The 22,039-nt window shown below is 36.9% G+C and overlaps 1 protein-coding gene across 8 annotated transcripts in view; it reads right to left on the bottom strand.

Annotated features, from left to right (window-relative positions):
• The window catches only part of NCOA1 (nuclear receptor coactivator 1), a 246,093-nt gene that overhangs the window by 40,479 nt on the left and 183,575 nt on the right, over positions 1-22,039 (bottom strand). For all 8 annotated transcript variants that reach the window (XM_027621455.2, XM_027621452.2, XM_027621454.2 and 5 more), the window contains 3 exons: positions 16,451-16,598; positions 13,747-15,067; positions 8,555-8,735 (listed from right to left, as the gene is read on the bottom strand). In XM_027621455.2, the coding sequence (XP_027477256.2) occupies positions 8,555-8,735; positions 13,747-15,067; positions 16,451-16,598 (1,650 nt within the window). The remainder of the gene's footprint in view (positions 1-8,554; positions 8,736-13,746; positions 15,068-16,450; positions 16,599-22,039) is intronic.

Below are 22,039 nucleotides of genomic sequence, written 5' to 3'. Positions count from 1 at the left end.
AATTATAGCTTTCAATTAAACTTGTCTTCTCTGTCATGACAAATGATAGAAAAATCAAACTCTGTAGGCTTCTGAAAAACAGAGCAAACAAAACCCATCAAACACCACCAACCACAAATGATGATGAAATGAAAAAGTAATCACTTAATTCCTATCATTATTTAAATCAGAAAGTTGGTCAAAGATGATTATCTAAAGCTGTCCCATTACTCTACTCCATACATTAATTCCTCAATCTTAATTCTATTTAAAGAGTCAAAGAAAATTTACAAGGCTGTCTACTATCAATAGTGAATATTGTAAGATAGTTTATTTGACTCAGTAACAAGATATAGTACCTCGTTTTACTAGTCTTGATGCGGAAAATGTTAAGAAAATAAGTTGGATAAAATTTCTCAAAATGAAATAAGATTCACGTGCTAAGTTTGATGACCAGGAAAAAAAACAAAAAACAAAAAACAAACCCAAACAAACCAAACTTTGATTCAAGTAAAACTTTTGTTTGCATAGGCTTTATACTTAAAAGAAGTTAGTTTTTACTCTAAAAGTCATGTCAACCTTTTAGGACTTCCTTTAGAAATTTATTTCTACAAAAAATTCACGGATTTACTGGAATGTTTTAAGAAATACACGTTATCTTCTCTTAGTCCAGGGAATAAACCTATTATTTTTGGTCATGTTTGTGCCCTATCTCAAACATAAGTGGGCATATATGTAACCCAAGACAGGCGCGATAATTTGTAAATGGAAGCATCGATGCATCTCCCGGTACCTGTGTTGGAGAGTGGCAGCTGAAGTGGGTAGAAAATAAGTCCTTAGGGATCCCTAATCAAGCTATTAATCTTTCTTATCATCTTTGCAAAGGCTCAACATCATATTTTCTCCATTTAAAATCTGCTTAGGGGCTCCTGGGTGGCACAGTAGGTTGAGCATCTGACTCTTGATTTCGGCTCAGGTCATGATCTCAGGGTCGTGAGATCGAGCCCACTGTCAGGCTCTGCATTCAGCACAGAGTCTGCTTAAAATTCTCTCTCCCTCTCCTGTGCTTGCTCTCTCTCTCCTGTGCTTGCTCTCTCTCTCTCTCTAAATAAATCTTCTTAAAAATCTGGTTAAAAGGAAAACTTTCTATCTCCCAACAGCCACAAAAAAAATTACTTTACTAAAAATTTCAACCATTTCTACACACAAGTAGAAAGCATTGTCTAACCATGAGAGTGGCTTTTGCACATTCTACTCCTCTAACAGACAATTCACTATCTAGTGATCCTAATGTTCAGCTACTTTCTTCAGGCGTTGGTTAAGAGGTTTCTGGTTCAGTTTTGTTTTACATTTGGCTGTAACAATGCACAGCAGTTAATGTGTTTTTATTTTTCTAAATGTGATGTAGACAAAAAATTAATTTATTGAATGTAAAAAAAATCTATAAATCGTAAGATGAAAATGGAAAAACCCAATAGATAAATGGTTAGAGAGTATGAATAGGTCACATGCAATCACTGAAAAATGATCCACCTAATTCACATACACAAAAAAAACCCACAGATTAAAACTATACTGGGATACTTAAAAAAAAAAAAAAAAAAACCAAACCATCAGATTGGCAAAGATAAGAAAGTGTATAATTCAATGTCTGAGGAGGATGTGTAGAAGAACATTATCCGTTAGAGTGTAAACTGGCATAGTATCTAAGAAGGCCATTTGGCAAAATCTATCCTTTGACCAAGCAAATCTATTCAGAACTTCTATTTCGGATATACTCTCATATATGATAAATTATCTCTACATAAGATTATTCATTACAGCTGTATAACAAAAGATACCTACCAAGAGGCACCACACACTAAAAAAAGGGAAATTAAAATGGATTTTTAAGTACTGAAAAAGCTTTATGTGAACCTCATTATTTTTAGAGTTACACAATTATTTTAATGTACTACAAATGAGATTTAAAAATTAATCATCTCAGAATGTTCATGTTCAGCAAACATAAAATCATCCACCTCACAAGATCACTCACTTATTCCAATGAAATTCTCAAAGTTCAAATATTTTTGGAATTCTTCTAGATCTATCTAAAATAATATACAGGTCCCTCAAGAAAAATATATCTCCTTATAGTTAGATCTAATTTTGATTTGGGTTTAAGAAAAGAAGTATTATTCTTTTTGGATCAACAAATTTGGCTCCAAATAACTCCAGAAAAATATCAGAGGTCAAATCCACCCTCAGAGGATAGGGATTTTTATGACAGTCAAAAGGACATAGCAGAGGTTTTGAAGGTACTGCCAAAGAGACACATTGTACATATTTTGATCAACAATACCCTCCTAAATTGTCTCTTGATGTGTTTTGGTGGTACATTTCTAACAAAATTATTTAAATAACCTGGTCATACTGCACGGGTGTGTGGTGTGCATACCAACAGGTTGTTCTGAAACCAGGCGGACTGAGATTTAAATCTTGATTCTGCATGTACTACGTGGAAAACTTCAAGCAATTTTTGCCCGTATTTTTTTTTCTTTTCATTCTCTGGTCCTTCATTTTCTTATATGTAAATAGACCTAAGGAAATTTTCTGGTTCAATGTGGCAGATTTATCCCTTCTATTTTATTTTCCCTCCAAAATTATCTCTGAAATAACAAAAGAAATAAAAAGAAAAAATAAATCTCCAGCTGAAGGAAAGGCAAAAAAAGTATTATGGCAGATGACTCAAATGATCAAGAGTTTCTGAAAGATAAAACAGAGGGAACAAACCAATGGCAAAATTTCAACGAAACTAAAAAGACAACAAGACAAAGAGAAGATTCTTTAAGAAGGGGAGTTTTCCCAAAAGCAGACCAGAACAACACCAAGCTCAGGGGTCACTGGAGCGGGTACAGGAACAGGCCACGGGCAACTGGGCCACTGAACAGCTGCAGCAAGCCCTGCCCCAAGTGCGGAGGACTCTGGCGTCTGCCTCTGGGATTAAAGGGGTAAAGGGCATGACTTGAGGTGGGAGTTCTGCCCAGGGAATCTCCCAGAGTGGGTGCTTGGGCTGCCACGAGGATTTCCCCATCACCAAGCCCCACTCTCTCAGAACAGCAACATAGAAACAGGGCTTCTATAATCAGAACCTACATTTGCTGCCAGAGCAAAAGGGTTTCTCACTCCAGCTAAAGACACACGCTAGCTACCAATTTTGTTCATTCTAGGCCTCAGTCTGTGTACATGGACAGACAGTGCAAATGCACCAAACATGCAAGAAAGGTCAATGGCAGGAAAGAGAGAGAGCAAATTTAACAAAGAAAGTAACTTCGGAGAAAAAAAGATTCTTAGAGAAAACGGACAAGGCCTAGAGTAAGTATAATAATGTATCGTTACACAGATTACAAGGTTTATCATACCCACAGAAAGTAATGGACTCCTATGAGAAGAAAAATAATTTCTAGAAATTAAAAACATGATAGCTGCAATTCAAAGAACTCAATAGCAGAATGGATATGGTTGAAGATTCAGTTTTGATCTGGAAAATGCGGCCCAGTGATTCTCTCAAAATACAGTGCAAAAGGGCAAGGAAAAGAGAAGGTAAGAGAAAAGATGAGTGCCATGGCAGGAGGACCCAGAAGTTCCAACTGGTGTACCTCAGGTGGTGAAATATGATGGTGACTAAACTCCGTCGTACTCCAGGCATTTGTACTTGACACAGTTCAGCTTAAGACTGAAGACTAAAGAAAGATGTTCGATTTTCCCAAGTGGGCTCAAGGTTAGGATGTGAAATCAGCGTCCTCAGTGACGGACTCTGGTTCTAGTAGAAGGTAGTGGTGGTGAGTGTAGAGGCCAGAGGAGGCAGAGAATTAGAGGCTATTCTCTTCTTTACTGGATACGTTGTTGTATTTCTGTCCCCAACTTCTTTTTCCTTCTCCAATCCTTTATTCTCTTTTCCTTTAGTCTGCTCAACTTGTTTCCTTAGCCTTATGGCTCCTGAAATCTTATTTTCTTTCTCGTCTATATGGAAACGTCGCAGACTAGCTGACTGCATCTATCATCCTCACCCTCCTTTACCCCAGGATCTTCCCCTTCTTTGCTTTCGGCCTTTGCCAACACTACAGCACAAGGTTTAAAAGATTCTGCCCTATTTATATACTTTTATACATGGAGCTATATTCAGGGGAGGGAATCTCAAGAGAGAAGCAAGAGCTATTTGCCTCAGGACAGACTATGAAGGAAAAACACTGCATTTTCATAGGCCTGTGGAGCTAGAAAACATTTTTTTATTAATTTTAATTTTTATCAAATACATGTAACATAATTTTAAAAGTCAAGACTAAATGGTCCATTACAAATAAAAGCAGCTTTAAGCCTTACCCCTTCTAATCCTTCAGTTACTTCCCTTTCAACACAGGAAGCCATTCTCAACTTGTAGGAAGCCATTCTCAATCTGTTTTCTTTGGCATTATCCTATTTATTTCTAAATATATATATGCTGCTATTCCTTGATGTCTCAATTTGAGATTACTGACTTCCTGATAGATGAGGTCTTAATTTTCCCACACCTACCTCTCCTACTACCTCCTAAGTCCCCAATTTCCTAACAGAGATCACAGTTTTTTTATAAAATAAAAAAATACTTAGATTAATACTTAGATTCTTATGATTATGCAAATATTACTCACTGCAAAATTACATTGTGCACTATGTTCAAACCTCCTTTCTTATACCATGCTTTCTTTTTTCCAGAGTTAACAACTGTCTTATTTTTTTCATTTGCCGCTTTTCTAGGAGAATCTTTCAGATACTTCAACACTGTTGACATAAACCTATCAGTAATCTTTTCTATAAACTCAGAGACAATCTCATTTCTCCCTAGAAGCCTCCTTTCCAGAAGATTCAGATTCCAATCTGTATTGGATGTTCCCTAATCTTTTTTTTATTTTTAAACTTTTTTTTTTTTAAGATTTCATTTATTTATTTGAGAGAGAGAGAAACAGCATGAGAGGGGAGAGGACCAGAGGGAGAAACAGGCTCCCTGCCGAGCTGGGAGCCCAATGCAGGACCTGATCCCAGGACTCCGGGATCATGACTCGAGCTGAAGGCAGTCGCCCAACTAACTGAGCCACCCAGGCACCCTGGATGTTCCCTAATCTTATTGATCAGCTATCATTCCCGGACTCCTTTCAGGTCCTCTGTTTCCACTGGACCTTGTTATCTTTCTCTTTTTTGGTTTTCTCCCTGTTTTGTTGAAGTACATTCTGTAAGGACCTTCACTAGAAAAGGTGACTATATCATGCAAATATTTGAGCCCTTTTATATGTGAAAATGTCTTTTTTCCATCTTCACAGCTACTGGCAATTTGGATGGCTAATTATAGGTTAGAAATTACTCTAACCTCAGATATTTCTAAAGTAAATTTGAGGTCTAATGTATATATAATAATATGCACCCATTTTAAGTGTACAGTTTAATAAATGTTGACAAAGATATAAACCCATAACCTTCCATCTCAATAAAAAAATAGAATATTTCTGTCATGTCTAAAAGTTCCTTCAAGCTTCTTGGCTGTCGATCTTCCCTACCTTAGCCCCACACTGGCAACCTATGATCCGGACTTTTTTCACTCAGCGTGTTTTTGAGAATAATTCCTGCCATGTACCACTAGTTTCTTCCTTTTCTCTGCTCAGCAATATTTCATTTTATAAATATACCATTTCTTTGTTGATGGACATTAGACTATTTCCAGTTTGAGGGTATCATGAATAAAGCTTGTAGGAACCTTTGTGGTCAAGTCCTTTTGATGAGCACATGCTTTCCTTATTCTTTGTTAAATACCTACGAGTTGTATTGCTGGGTCACATGGTAATGTATGTTTCACTTGATGAGAAACTACTGAACAATTTTACTATTTTATATATCCAACAGCAATGCCAAAGTTCAAGGTGCTCCACATCTTTGACATCATCGTTTGGTACTGTCAGTTTTTAAAATCTGGGATATTTCAATGGATGTGTAGAAGTACTGCATTATAGTTTTAATATGAATTTCCTTGATGATTAAAGATACTGACCATCTTTTCATGTGCTTATTGGCTATTTTCAACCTTCATTTATGAAGTGTCTTAAAATCCTTTGCCTTTTTTTTAGATGGGGCTGTTTCTTGTAACATTTTGAATTCATGTACTACACTTGTTAGAACTGATGAGCTAATATTGATACATTTTCATTAACTAAAATGTATAGTTTACAGGGTTCACTCTTTGTGTTGTACATTCTACACGTTTTGACAAATGTGTAACAGCATGTATCCACCATTACAGTATCATACAGAACAATTTCACTGCTCTAAAAATCCCCCATGCTCCACCCATTCATCCCTCCCTCTGGCAATCACTAACAATGAATCCCTGTCAACCACTGACTGATCTCTTCATTGTCCCCACAGTTTTGCCTTTTCCAGAATGCTTTATAGTTGGAATCATACAATATGTAGCCTTTTCAGATTGGCTTCTTTCACTCCAGAAACATGCACTAAAGTTTCTCCATGTCTTTTCAAGGCTTGATAGCTTCCAGGTTTGGGCAATTATGACTCATTGCATGCAATTCACATCTTTTCTCTGAAAGATTGTAGAATCTTTCTGGTGTGTTCCAGAATTACCTGATGATAAGTTTTGGTACAGGTCTTTTTTGTGTGTACGTGCTGGATACTTGTTGAGCCACTGCGATCTGAAGAATTATGTTCTTTGGTTCTAGAACATTCTCGATTTTTTTTGTTTCTTTGAAAATATCTTCTCTTCCCTTTCCCCCCCTTCTCATTGTTTGTTTGATTCTTATCAATCATTATTGGCCCTCATAGGTCTATCTTAACGTTTTTCTTTCCAATTCTCTCTCTTTTTTTTTTTTGGTCTTTTTGTTATTTCTGAAAGTTTTTCTCAGTTTTGTCTTCTACCATTTCTCTTCAAATTTTAAAATGCTGGATATCTAATTTCCAAAGATATTTTCTCATTCTTTGCTTTTTTTCTTCCCATATGGATAAAATATCTTTTCAAAAATTTTAGGGTTTTGTTTTTGCTTTTTTTAGTCCAGGCACTCGTTATATAGCTCTATTGCATCCTCTTTTTGTTTCTTTTACTCTCTTTCAAGTTGCAGACTTCCCTCAAAGTCCTGGTGATCTCTGGCTGTGTCTGTTCAGTGTTCTAAACACTGACTATGAGAGCTGAGTGTGAGGCTTGTGTCTTCTGGGAGCCTTCTGTTGGATGATTAGACGGCAGGGTGACCTTTGCACTTTAGGGAGCTCTCCTTACACATTCATATCCAGACATCTTCTTTCTGGCCACTCGGTTCTCCTGAGATAAATCCCCAGGCTCCCATATTGGATGGAGATCCAGGATCAAACCACTCAATATTCAGGCTTCATTTTATTGCCCTTTAGCCTTGCACCTTCTTGTTTCCCCAGAATCTAGAGCCTCTCAGTTCCAATTAGGAGAGATTTCTGGAGTCATCTCATCTAATTCTTCTTTTGCGGATAAAGAGAATAAAGCTCAGGAAATTCATGTGCCCAAAGTAACACCGTTAAATGGAGAATGTGAAACTTGAACCTGGGCTCCTGCTCACACCTAGTGCCCTGGTCAGCTGAAAAACTGCTTCCAAAAATGTCAGAAATGACTCAAGACCTTTTTATCCAGCTTCCTGGAAATCTTGGCAAACTTGCAGGAATTGTGTTTTGACAGCTAAAAGCTGCAGTAAGATTGAAATAAATGAGTCCCACATCTGATCCTGTCAGAAGAGGGACAAGACTTAGATTGGGAACACGGGCAAATTTTGAAAGTGAGCTGCTTAGTTTCCTTTGGTTTCAAGGTTACACAATGGAATTACCACAACTGTTATTTTCAACTTCAAAATCTGACAGATGAAAAAAGCTTGACAGCCCAGTCTTCATGAAGTATTATACTATCAAAGTGTCTCTTTAGGCTAGAGCAGCAGTGACCCATTTCAACGCAGTTGTCTCCTAAATGTTGCTCCATGGGATAACATGACTTGAGAAAAGGAATTCCATAATCAAGAAAGTATGGTAAATGCTGGGTTACAGAAATCTAAACTGGTATCTTTAACATAGGACTTTTTAAAACCTTTAATATGCACTGTGGAATTTTAATAGGAGAATGGTATATGTGCCATGTAGTATTTGCCCAGTGGATTTTAGCACAAAATCCCTTTTTTCCAATTCATAGGACTAGCATTCAAAGAAGACAATTTGGGTAATATAATCTGACTAATACTATATTTCTGAAAGTCCTGCTATGGAATGTTTTGGGTAAGAACACAAAATTGCTCTCCTCAATATCAACTATTCACTTTAACATTAATTACAGAAAGACAGAAGTTATACTATAACTTAAGATACAGATACACATGATGAGTGAAGTTCATATGTATAAAAGTAACTGTACATTATTTACAGTGGCATTAATGCAAAAATAGTTCACTCTCAACAAATAAATAGTCTGTGCAGTAATGCTGAGAAACAAAGCACTAATCCACATTATCATTAGACATTTAAAATGAGGTTTTCTCCCAACACATACTATTCAGCCTGGAAGTGGGTCTGGCAGTGGTGGACTGAAGTGAAGTTGGCAGGGTCTCCGATTTGATGGTTACATTGGTGACCGCACCATCCATCCTCTCTGGCTCACATAAGCCTGGCAACTGGGCTGCCTTCTCCAGCGTGGGTAGTAACTGATCAAACTGGTCAAGGTCAGCTGTAAACTAAGAATGGAAACCAAAGTTAGAGGAAATATATTCTGTACTTTACTTGAATCAATGTAGAGAAAAAGTTGTTCCTTTATACTCTACGAGTTAAGTGTGACTATGAGAAAATGAAGAAAGAAGAAAGAATTAAAGATTGAGGCCTCACTGAAATTACGTGAGCTACTGGAAAACGGTTTGGATGCTTCTGATATTACTATACCAGAGGATATAAGATAATATACACATAATATTTGTCTACTATATTTAGGCATAAAATTTATGTGTTGGAAAAAGATTGGACTAGAAAGAAGTGTCAAGAACATTGTGTCATGCTGTCTGCAAGATTTTAAAAACTTGACAAAAAAATCATCCATGATCAGCATGACACAATGTTCTTAGACACTTCTTTCCAGTCCAATCTTTATGTGGAAAACCCAAAAGACTCCACCCCAAAACTGCTAGAACTCATACAGGAATTCAGTAAAGTGGCAGGATATAAAATCAATGGACAGAAATCAGTGGCATTCCTATACACCAACAACAAGACAGAAGAGAGACAAATTAAGTAGTCAATCCCATTTACAATTGCACCCAAAACCATAAGATACCTAGGAATAAATCTAACCAAAGAGGCAAAGGATCTGTACTCAGAAAACTATAAAATACTCAGGAAAGAAATTGAGGAAGACACAAAGAAATGGAAAAACGTTCCATGCTCATGGATTGGAAGAACAAATATTGTGAAGATGTCAATGCTACCTAGAGCAAGCTACACATTCAATGCAATCCCCATCAAAATACCATCCACTTTTTTCAAAATGGAACAAATCATCCTAAAATTTGTATGGAACCAGAAAAGACCCCGAATAGCCAGAGGAATGTTGAAAAAGAAAAGCAAAGCTGGCGGCATCACAATTCCGGACTTCCAGCTCTATTACAAAGCTGTCATCATCAAGACAGTATGGTACTGGCACAAAAACAGACACATAGATTAATGGAACAGAATAGAGAGCCCAGAAATGGACCCTCAACTCTATGGTCAATTCATCTTTGACAAAGCAGGAAAGAATGTCCAATGGAAAAAAAGACAGTCTCTTCAACAAATGGTGTTGGGAAAACTGGACAGCCACATGCAGAAGAATGAAACTGGACCATTTCCTTACACCACACACAAAAATAGACTCAAATGGTTGAAAGACCTAAACGTGAGACAGGAGTCCACAAAATCCTAAAGGAGAACACAGGCAGCAACCTCTTCGACCTCAGCCGCAGCAACTTCTTCCTAGAAACATCACCAAAGGCAAGGGAAGCAAGGGCAAAAATGAACTATTGGGATTTCATCAAGATAAAAAGCTTTTGCACAGCAAAAGAAACAGTCAACAAAACCAAAAGACAACCGACAGAATGGGAGAAAATATTTGCAAATGACATATCAGATAAAGGGCTAGTATCCAAAATCTATAAAGAACTTATCAAACTCAACACCCAAAGAACAAATAATCCAATCAAGAAATGGGCAGAAGACACGAACAGACATTTTTCTAAAGAAGACATCCAAATGGCCAACAGACACATGAAAAAGTGCTCAACATTGCTCGGCATCAGGGAAATCCAAATCAAAACCTCGATGAGATACCACCTCACACCAGTCAGAATGGCTAAAATTAACAAGTCAGGAAATGACAGATGTTGGTGGGGATGCGGAGAAAGGGGAACCCTCCTACACTGTTGGTGGGAATGCAAGCTGGTGCAGCCACTCTGGAAAACAGTATGGAGGTTCCTCAAAAGGTTGAAAAGAGAGCTACCATATGATCCAGCAATTTTACTACTGGGTATTTACCAGAAAGATACAAATGTAGGGATCCAAAGGGGTACATGCACCCCAATGTTTATAGCAGCAATGTCCACAATAGCCAAACTGTGGAAAGAGCCAAGATGTCCATCGACAGATGAATGGATAAAGAAGATGTGGTATATATACACAATGGAATATTATGCAGCCATCAAAAGGAATGAGATCTTGTCATTTGCAATGACGTGGATGGAACTGGAGGGTGTTATGCTGAGTGACATAAGTCAATCAGAGAAAGACATGTATATGACCTCATTGATATGAGGAATTCTTAATCTCAGGAAATAAACTGAGGGTTGCTGGAGTGGTGGGGGGTGGGAGGGACGGGGTGGCTGGGTGATAGACATTGGGGAGGGTATGTGCTATGGTGAGCGCTGTGAATTGTGCAAGACTGTTGAATCACAGATCTGTACCTCTGAAACAAATAATGCAATATATGTTAAGGAAAAAAAAAGAAGAAGAAGACAGCAGGAGGGGAAGAATGAAGGGGGGTAAATCGGAGGGGGAGATGAACCATGAGAGACGACGGACTCTGAAAAACAAACTGAGGGTTCTAGAGGGGTGGGGTGTGGGGGGATGGATTAGCTTGGTGATGGGTATTAAAGAGGGCACATTCTGCGTAGAGCACTGGGTGTTATGCACAAACAACGAATCATGGAACACTACATCAAAAACTAATGAGGTAATGTATAGTGATTAACATAACAAAGAATTTAAAGAAAAAAATAAATAAAATCTTGTGAAATGACTCACTTAATGATGGAATGAAAAATAAATTTACACTGATGTAACTTTTTAATTTAAAAAAAGTTTGGGAAACTTTTTTATAAACAGTATATCAGTTTCAAAGATCCCAGGAAGGTCACTTCCCACTTGAGGACTTAATAAAATAAGAAACCTATCTTCTAGACTAGATAGGTCATCCCTACATCTCTGAGGTTATGCATAGGAGAAAACTGGCCTTTATTTCACAATATTATTCTACTATGATTACTTTGAGATAGTTCATCAACATAAAATGTCCACCTGTTTGGGTTTCACTATTTAATTCAACTAAAATTTATGCTTCTAGACTGTCTAAATAGAACTATATACATATGTATTTTTAAAATGTCTGACTCCTTTCACTTAGCATTACATTTCTGAAGTTCAGAATCTTGTCACATGTAGCAGTAGTTAATTTGTTTTCAAATATCAACCCACTGTATGAACATACCACAATATATTTATCCATTCTACTGTGATGGATTTGGGGGTGTTTCTGGTTTGGGGCTAATACAAATAAAGCTACTATGAACATTTTTGAACACATCTTTTGTTATATGTGTGCAAAAAAGTACTAATCATAAAGGAAAAAATTGACAAATTGGACTACATTACAATTACAATGAAGAACTTCACTTCATCAAAAGTACCATTAAAAGAAAGAAAAGGCAAGGTAAAGCATAGAGAAGATGTCTGCAAATAAATAGCCAATAAAGGACTCACCCAAAATATGTAAAAAACTCTTACAAGTCAATAAGAAAAAGACAACATATTGGGAAAATGGGCAAGACACTTGAATAGGCAGTTCACAAAAGAAGATATGCAAATGATCAAAGACATTTATTAGGGAAATGCAACTTAAAACCATAAAGTACCACTACACAGACCACAGAATGGCTAAAAGATTGACAATACCAAGTACGAGCAACAACATGGAACAACTAAAGGGAATTCTTGGTACACACTAGGAAAACTGGCGTTATTAACTAAAGATGAACATACACATATCTTATGATCCTGCAATTCCACTCGTAGGTATAAACTCAGGAGAAATGTATGTACATGTAAACCAAAACAGATGTACCAGGATTGCACACAATGGCATTATTTTATATAGCTGTGACTTTTTAAGTTAATTTTAAAGAGTGAGAGTTTTAATGTAGTTATTATTTAAAGCTGTTTTTCAGCTCAAAAACACAGTATTAGTTTATTTGTACCTCAAAGCGCACACACTATAGAAGTAACCAAAATAGTGTTATTACAAATAGTCAATAGGGACAATACGGAGCACTATGAATGCAGAGAGGAAAGAAATGTCTAACGAGGGCTAGTGGAGAAGGCTTTACAGAGATGATGTCTGAAATGGTTTGTGCAGGATGAGGAAAAGTTCAGCAGACAGAAAGGAGAGCAAGGCAGAAGATGCTTAGAAGAGACATGGCTTATCCCGGGAATGGCAAGCACTTCCATATGCCTAGAATGCAGTATGCCTGAGGGAAGAGAGAGATTTCTGTGAGACTGGGGTAGAACATAAAGCTGGCTCAAGAAATGAAGGACCTAAGCACATGAAGTGTGAATCCTGTTTCACAATGGAAAGTTTCATTGATAAGATGCTTTGTAAGTACATTTTCAGCTATTCCATATTTGTCTATATTCTTTCTAAATAACTTGCAAGCTCAGAGGGGAAGAGACTATATTTTTTGTTTTTCTTAAACTCCTTCAGGGTCCACAGCAATTATCTAATAAATGAAGGTGCCTGTTAATTTCGCTCCACCCCCACCTCAGCCTAAACACAGAGGTTCCTAATCTGTAACAATTTATGCAAAGGTTTATTTATGTTTACTTCTGTTTCAGAATACTCAAAGTCCCTATTCTGATAAGGGTTAAAGGTGCTTAGAATCAGATGAGAAGAAAAACAGCCTTAGAAAACGCTTCAAGGGAAACTAAATGGCAAAGAAAGCCAGACTAGGCAGTCTTGCCCACCTCCTCACACTTCTCTCCCATTTCAGTTACATCAGAGGTTCCCAAACTTAGCTACACATCAGAGTTCTCTGGGGAGCTTCTTAAAAATACAGATTTCTGGGTCCTATCTTCAGAGAGTTGGATTCAACAGGTGGGGATGGGAGGAGGGGGGCAGGAGAGGTATGTTTAAAAATCTCCAAAGTTGTGAACTGATTTTATAGAAAGAAGCAAATCTCCACTTGCTCAGAATACCACACTGAAACTGTAGCCCTCCGAAGTTCCAAAGAGGGCATCCTGTGATGCTTCAGCCATCGATACTAACCTTTCAACACATGCCCAAAGGGTAGGACAAAACATAGCCTGAATCCAAATCTGATTTATGGTTGGAGTAAAATACATGAAAAGGAAAAAGTAACTCTGAATGTTCATTCTGTGAAGCGAAGGATCACCTACCTGGCTCTGGGACTCCAGTTTAATTTCCTCAGGAGCAGGTTTGGTCATTGGGGTAGGGTTTGTGTTACAAGGATCCATCTGTTCTTTCTTTTCCACTTTCACTTTTACATCATCCAGGCTCAGGTTTGGAGTTGATCTTAAATCTTTCTCATCTTTATCTAAAAGATATCGTAGGAGCTGATGGTCTTTTGATTCTTTTTTCTTTGAAGCATCCAGTTCTAGTTTCACACTCGAGCTCCCTTGTACCTGTCCAGTCACGGATACAGAAGTAGATGAACTGTCCTTTTTATCAGGCTCAACAGACAAAGTGGTGATATCCGAGGGGCTACCCTCCTGGAGGAGCCGGTGCAAAATCTTGTGCCGCTCTGTCAGCGAGCTATGAGAGGAGGGGCAAGAACCGCTTGAGGAGTTAGCAGAGGCAGAGCTGGAAGTGCCTGAGCAAGACAGTACCTCTTTGCAACTTGTGTCTATATCAGCGTGCCGCAGCTGCTGCTCTGCAGTTGTTGTCAAAAGCTGCACTAGTTTGTGACTGGTTTGAGAGTATTTATTGTCTCCATCTGAGAGTCTGTCATTGTTATGCAGAAGCCCAGAATCCAGAGGTTTGCCATCACTAGAGCTGTTGTCAGACTGAATCATTTCATTTAAAATGGATGCAATCTCTTTGTTATCTTTGGACTCAGCTTTTGCTGGTTGTATATTTAATCTGCTAGGTGAATTCTGTGAGCTCATCTGCCTGAGGACTGGAGAACTGGCAGAGAAGCCAACAGAGTTATTGGGTCCTTCATTCATGCTCTGTAAAGATGTTACTGGGATGTTTGAGTAAGATCGGTTACTATTATTACAGGCAGTACCTGTCATGACAACGGGGGAGCTTAATGTTGGAATATTAGGAGGGAACGAATTGTTTGGCATCCTGGGCCTTGGTGCCAATCCAGAACTAACTTGTCTCCTCGGAGACATGAACTGTGCAAGAGATATTCCTGTACCTTCCATAGGAGAATTATTGAGGTTTAAAGAGGGGTTAGTGCTCTGGGAACTGGCCTGTCCCTGGTTTAAGGCAACACTGGCTACAATCTGATTTCCAGGTGAGCATCCAAAACTCCCTTGGCTGTTGCTAGAATTACTATGACTGCTGCTATGGAGGTCTGAGCTCTGTTGGCGGTTTACTCTGGGGGATACCATGTTGTTGCTGGATGGTGGCAATGTGGATGAACGGGCCACACCATGAGCTGGCGAGATACTAGAATTGACGGAGGGGTTTACTCGGGGAATTGACATTCCAGAATTAGTGTCATCTTGAGGAGAAAGACCACTGTGTTCCCTAGGGGGGGGAAAAAGACATTATTATTCAAACATCTTCACTGGTTTCCGTTAAAATATTTTTATGATGCATATTATACACCAAGACCATTAACCTCATTAATATTGCAAGCCATCAAGTAAAGAGCTTCTCTGTATGACTTTAAATTAAGGAAAAACAGTGGACTGTTAGTGCTACTGTGAAATATTAGCACCACTTAATAGGAAACAGTGCTCATGGTCTCATAAATTTGATAATGGTTTCAGTTATACGAGAAAGAAATCTTCCTTGGTCTTGGAAAAAATCCAGTATATGTACTTTAAACTTTTCAAAATTTAATCCAAATACTTAACATTACAATAATATCTTTGGTTGAAAGAGAAACTTCCCACACCTCTGTTTACAAAGTCTTTTATTCATGACTCCCTTGTTACAGCTTTTAAGTATTTCAACTCCAAAGAGGAAGACTGGGTAAGGAAAATACTGTGTCACTGATGTAAAAATTAAAAAGGGTGATATGCAGACATAGCAGATGTTTTGAAAGAGAAATCACAATATGAAAAAAAGAACTGTGCTAATTCCACTCACAAGCATAAATTAAACTAAAATTAGAAAAAAACAGAATACTGAATTCAGATTTTCATCGAGTTCTTTACTCAAATCCATAATTATGACAACAGATTTGTGACTGGTATTACCATGTTCCAATAAGCAAATATATCAGATGAGGAAAAGATGAAGTGAGGGGAAATGTCTTTGTTTTTGTTTAATGCTACATTTTAAATAGTTGCAAATGTAGGGTTTTGAATAATTCATAGGATAAAAGAATGGTTCCATGAATTTACCATATATACCAATGTAAAATGTATTTAGAGAGAAGAACAAATTAGAGGCAATGACAGTCAAAAATCTCAAGTTGATAGTTTAATGACTTGTGGTTTGAGAAACTGTCAACTTGAACTCAGGAGCCATCGAGTTTGCCCTAATGAGAATACAGCACTTTTAAAAATAAAAACAACAATATTAACAAACTCTGAAATCTTTTATAAGACCAAAGTTCACATACAGAAACTTGGCTATTTTTAGCCACCTTTTTGGTTTTTACCCCTAAAACACATATTTTCAGCCTACCCTTTCCTGTGTTCCTTTCTTTCTTTCTTTCTTTCTCTTTTTCTTTCTTTCTCTCTCTCTCTTTCTTTCTTCTTTTTTTTAACAATAAGGCTATTGCTAGGCGAAAAACCTATAAAACCCAGTATGGATATAGTGATTATATACTCATCACACTAGCTTAATGCCTAACTTAGAATTTTTGTTTTCTAGCCATCAGGAGTATTAAAAAATTTTCTCTAAGAAGAGATATATGAACTGACTTATTTCATATGAAGCTTTCCAAATAAGTAGTACCTGTCGATGATATGAATTCCCATGATGAAAGGTTGCATGTCTGGACTTTGAGGGTAGCAAAGTTTACACTTGGTGTGGGCGCTAAGCATTGTCCCATCATTCAATATGAATCTATAGGATGGGCTGGAGGCAGTGCCACGAGTCATCACTGTTTCAAACAAAAGAAAAACCTAGTTAAAATTCTGACACTTGTACTTTGGGCAGAGGAGAGTTACCAAGGCTTATTTCTACCTTGAACCTCATTTTAAATGCCCTCCCGACAGCTGCTTGCGCAGACTCAAAATAAAGAATAGTTCAGACAAAGCAGATATCTGAGGGCGGGGGGAATGATTCTGGTTGAAATAGACCACTTGATGACAAGTTTTAATTCAGTACTACTTGAATGAGTGCCTCCTCATATAAGTTAAAATTATGAAGAAACTTCAAACCAGGAAAAAAAAATCAACCTTAGTATTTCCCCATAATGGGACAGTTCTTCAAATTTATTAAGTGTCCATTAAAAATACCAGGAAGTAATCTCCCTTCTCCCTTTCGAAATTATCTCTATCAATTTTTTTTTTCCTTTTGCTGGCTGATTTTTTTAACAACAGCTTTACTGAGATATAATTCATATACCATTAAATTCACCCTTTATGTTTTTATTAGTTTGCAGAGTCGCTTAACTGAAATTCAAATTTAATTTTTCACTCAGGAATGTGAATCACTAAAGTCCCATCTGACAAATTAGTGTATTCACATATTATTTTTTATGTTTGAATTTAGTGGAGGAAGTAAATTAAGATAAAGCCAATCATGACTAATATAAAAAACAAAAACTAGGTTAAGGCAGTCAAATCACTAATATAAACAACATAATTTACTTTTGTCTTAAAGGTTTATTAATAGCAGACAAAATTCTAACCATATTGGCAAGTATTTATTAAATATGTAAAGGCTATACCAGACTACTAAGTAAGAAAACGTCATTGATGTTTTAGCAGTATAATAAAATTCTCTTTTAAGAAAGATTTAATAGGTAGATTCAGCTATACCAAGGTTAAAAATCATATTCATGGAAACACAAGAATTACTACCATAAATGACTATTACAATTTAGCCTGTAATGAAAGTTAGTACTATTTTTCCAAGACATTTCAGAAAGCCCTTCTATTACATTTTAAAGACATGTTAAAAAGACTTAAAATGAGCAATTAATAAATATTTTTTTGAAACTACATATTACTTTAAGTAAAGAGAAGACATACTCTCTTTTATTGCTTTGGGCATACCTTACGTACTGAAGAGGGCATAATCTGTTGCAAATCTATACCACACACAAATCAGCCTAAGTACCAAAATTACGATATAAACTTAATGGAAAGGATTAAGACTGATGTCCAACCAATCACATTCTTTACCCATCTGGCAATTTCAGCCAAATCACTGGTACATTTACCAAATATAACACATGGAGAAATTTAGTACCAAATGAAAAATAACTGATTAAAGAGAGTCTTAAATGAAATGGATAATTTTTGTATAAGGATATAAATAAATGTTTTGCTATAGCAAAACCCTAAAAAAATTTAATGATTTCAAACTGTTAAATCTTTTTAACAGTATTTTGGAAGATACACCTACAACAAAAAAGTAGCATTTCAAGATAAATTATTAATCTGGGATAATGATAAAGCTACATTATATAAAGGGCCAAGCAAGACACAATATATTTCATGTTATTTTGCTTATGCCATTTTGTCTCTTCATCATTGTTTACTGCTCTTTAGGGTCTCCCCATTCTGCTGGAAAACACTGGCTCTTCACTACTGAGCTGCACTGTCACCAGCCACATGTGGCTATTTAAATTTAAAATTAAATAAAATTTTAAATTCAGTTCCTCAGCCACACCACATTTCAACTACTCAATAGCCACATGTGGCTAGCGTCTCCCATACTGGACAGTACAGTATACATATATACAATCTGACTTCAACTTATATTTCCAATCTTATTTTTCATTGCTTCCTAAACATTTCTTCTGTGTCACTTTAAATAAAGGTAGATAACTTTACACACTTATTTTTCTTCATCAGCTAAAATAAACATAAGGGCTAGTACCGTGTCGCATGCTTGTTTTCCACTCTCCTTGAATCTTGCATGAAGCTTTGCATATAAAATCACCCAGTACTTGCTAATTGACCCTCAACTTGAATCTCATGTAAACAGATTAATATTGACTTGTGATCAACTACCATAACATTTCTTTAAAGGATAGATTTTAGATCTTAGCTGTGTTCTCAAATGCTTATATCTCAATTTATGTTCTTGCTCTCATAGGAATCTGGACTTAACTTTTGTAATGAAAATTAATGGAAAGAAATGTCTTGATTTATTGATAAGCCCTATAAAGTGAGAAAGAACTAGAAACTCGGACTAGCATGGAAACATTAAGATACTGAATGTGGATTACACAGAAACATCACTGGCCCGTCCTTTGTAACTATGCTGTCTTAACTTGGAACTCTATCTATCTAAACTAATAAAAATTCCAAAATTGAGAACCCCTATTAACTTTATATAAGGAATTTACTGCACTTTAAGTTTTGAAGTTAGAATATTCTGGATGATAACGTGTGGAGAAAAGACTTAGCATACATCATAATTCACACATTCTTTGAAAAGGAAAAAAGGTAATATAAACTATAATAAAACTTTAATTATTAGAACTTAAGACTATCCAGTTAACTAGGGGCACCGGGGTGGCTCAGTCATATAAGCATCTGCCTTTGGCTCCCGTCATGATCCCAGGATCCTGGCATGGAGCCCCACGTGGGACACCCTACTCAGCTGGGAGCCTGCTTCTCCCTCTCCCTCTGCCCCTTCCCCCTGAGCATGCGCACTTGAGCGCCCTTGCTCTCTTTCTAATAAATAAATAAAATCTTAAAAAAAAAAAAGACTATCCAGTTAACTAAAATTCTTCTGGTGCTCAATTTTTCAGATGGAGAGATAAACAGGAAGGTAGCATGGATCAATGAAAAGAACAAGAGCCTAGAAGTCAGATTTAGGCTTGAACTCTGACTTTGTCATTTACAACTTCAGGACTTCATAATGCAAATTAACCTTCACCCATCATCACTAAAACTGAGCCAGTAATATTGTGAGATAATATCTAGTATGGAGCCTAGTACGTAGCAGGTACTGAATGAATATTTCCTGAAAAACACCAAAGAAAACACAAATACAAAGTACCTATGTCCTGAGTCATATACACATTCAGCCAATCCCTAGATACTATTCACACCAACAGCTTCAATCTTATAAAACAATCATTACTATTTTGAATTAAGACATGAGTAAGGGCGCCACAGTTCTTTACAGAGCTGGCTGGATAAACATTTGCTCCGCACACCAAATTTTCCCCATAAATGGGTTTCAAGGTTTACGACTGGACAAAACTATTTGGAATGTCACTGATCACAGGTCCCGGCCTTGTCTTCCAGTCTCGTTTTGCCAGGTACATAGCTAGCTAGTATTGTGATCCCTGCCTCCTGTGTCCATTTCTAAAATTTTTAGAACACTTAGTGGGGAGGGATACTATTGATGTGGTATTACTGACACCCCCCAGAAACTCTTCTAGGAACCTTTTAAAATAACAACTGTTTTGTTTTGTTTTCCTCTCTGGAATAGGCCTCAACAGAGCTATGAAGCAAAGAAAAACATTTTCTCAGATCATAGCAGCTCTAAGAGTAGAGCTATTTGGGTTTTTGACTCCAACCAATTTGGTACCAAGATAACCTCAACAAGCATGCTTTACTGATGTTAACTAAATGGGCAGGTATAAGATGTGTGGTAGGGTACTACCGGTCAAAGCTGGTAGAGATTTCTTTTTCCTTTTGTTATTTCCCTAGATACATGCAGAAAGAATGCAATTAAAAAAAAAAAGCTGTTCCCATGACTGCTACTCTCCCTAAATGCTGATAGATGTGCTACAGGAATAAGTATTCTGAGGAAAAATAAGTCTGGATAACAAAGTCAAACAGGTACCTTTATTGCAGAGCCTCCCAGAAACTTAAATATATGTTAAATATATGTCTTATGAATTCTCAAGAGTGGGAGACTGAAACATTCCCCAAACTTAATTCAGTATGAAACATCATTCCCTAGTTACAGCTATTAATATCTTGTGGAATGTAGGTTTATGTTCTCCAAACTTCTCTGTAAGAAAACATCTTAGACTATAGACTGATTCAGTAGTGTGGGTGGATCCAGAAATCTGGCTTAACAACTGCCCTGGATGAATGTTATCAAGGACCCTTGGGAAGTATTTCACCTAAACCTTTCTTAAAGGAATGGTTCTCAACTGAACTCAATCTGGGAAACTTCCAAACCACATACCCCTACAGAGACTTCCTCCTCCTAATTTACAAAGTTCCTCAGGTGATCCTGAAACCCATTTCCCCCTAATCTCAGTGGAGAACTACTGCTGTAATCTAGTTCATGTTGAATGCCCACATATTGTTTGACTGAAATGCGTTTGTTTTGTTTTGTTTTTCAAATTTGATTCTGGAAAATAAAATGGTAAACCCCCTTTAAAAGCTGTCTCTGTCAAAAGCAGCTGAAAAACCAAGCTAAGAACTAAAGTTTAATGCATATTAGGATTTTCTACCAGCCACTGCCTTCCAAAAGTAAGTTAATGGGCAGGGAAATAAAAAAAGACTCAATCACTATAGAGTTTTACCAACTTTTAACTTTTTGAAAGTTTCACACAAAATCAAGTTTCACACAATGGCATAATTTCACTCTTTTCACACTCTCCTTAAGTGAAGAAGGAGCAATGGAACTGCATATACAAATTTACACCTCCCCCAACTCTGATAGACCAATGGATCTCACACTGGATGTACTTCAACGCTGCTGCTGGAGCTTCAGATACCTGGGCCCTCACAGGAGATTTTAATGCAGCAGGCCAACATCTTTAGCAGATGATCCCCATGTGAGTGTTTCATGGACCACAGTTTTCTTACCAGGTTAGATACTGCTGAGTATGAAATATCAGAAAAAGATGTGTTCAGTCCATGAACACTGTTAGGCAAATTGCCCAGAATCTCCAAAACTATAAAATCAGAGTCATGTGAACTCTGGACAACAGTGCTGAGAAAAATACAAGTTATCTCTATTGAGGAATGTTTTCTTCCCCCAAAAAGTGGAAGAAAAGGACACGAAGAAATTACTAATGGGAAAGTGGTGTTGAATTACATTTCTTTACATTCTACTCTAAATTCTTTTATTTCATATATTAATGATAGTTACTTGTTATACTTTAATCAATCTGTTTTATAGAGAATTTTAATGGTTTAGAAACACATGAACTGTGGTTCAGTCACATCTACAGGGAGCCTAGTCATTTAGACAATAAGACAATAATCTAGACCTGCTTTGCCTTGGTGCAAGTATATATAAATTACAGGCAAATAAAATTAAAAGTCTTTCACATAAAGTCTTGGAAGGCCCAACTTATAAAGTTAAGGTAAAAACCAAAGAGCTTCATATACTTTAGCATTTTCAGCAGTGAATGGAGAGAGTGCTCCGAGTCTCAAACTTAGGCAAAAG

This window comes from Zalophus californianus, chromosome 8, assembly GCF_009762305.2.
Source record: "Zalophus californianus isolate mZalCal1 chromosome 8, mZalCal1.pri.v2, whole genome shotgun sequence".
In the NCBI taxonomy this organism is placed as follows: Eukaryota; Metazoa; Chordata; class Mammalia; order Carnivora; family Otariidae; genus Zalophus; species Zalophus californianus.
The sequence above is the reverse complement of the archived record's forward strand: the minus strand, read 5'-3'. Positions and strand labels throughout refer to the sequence as shown.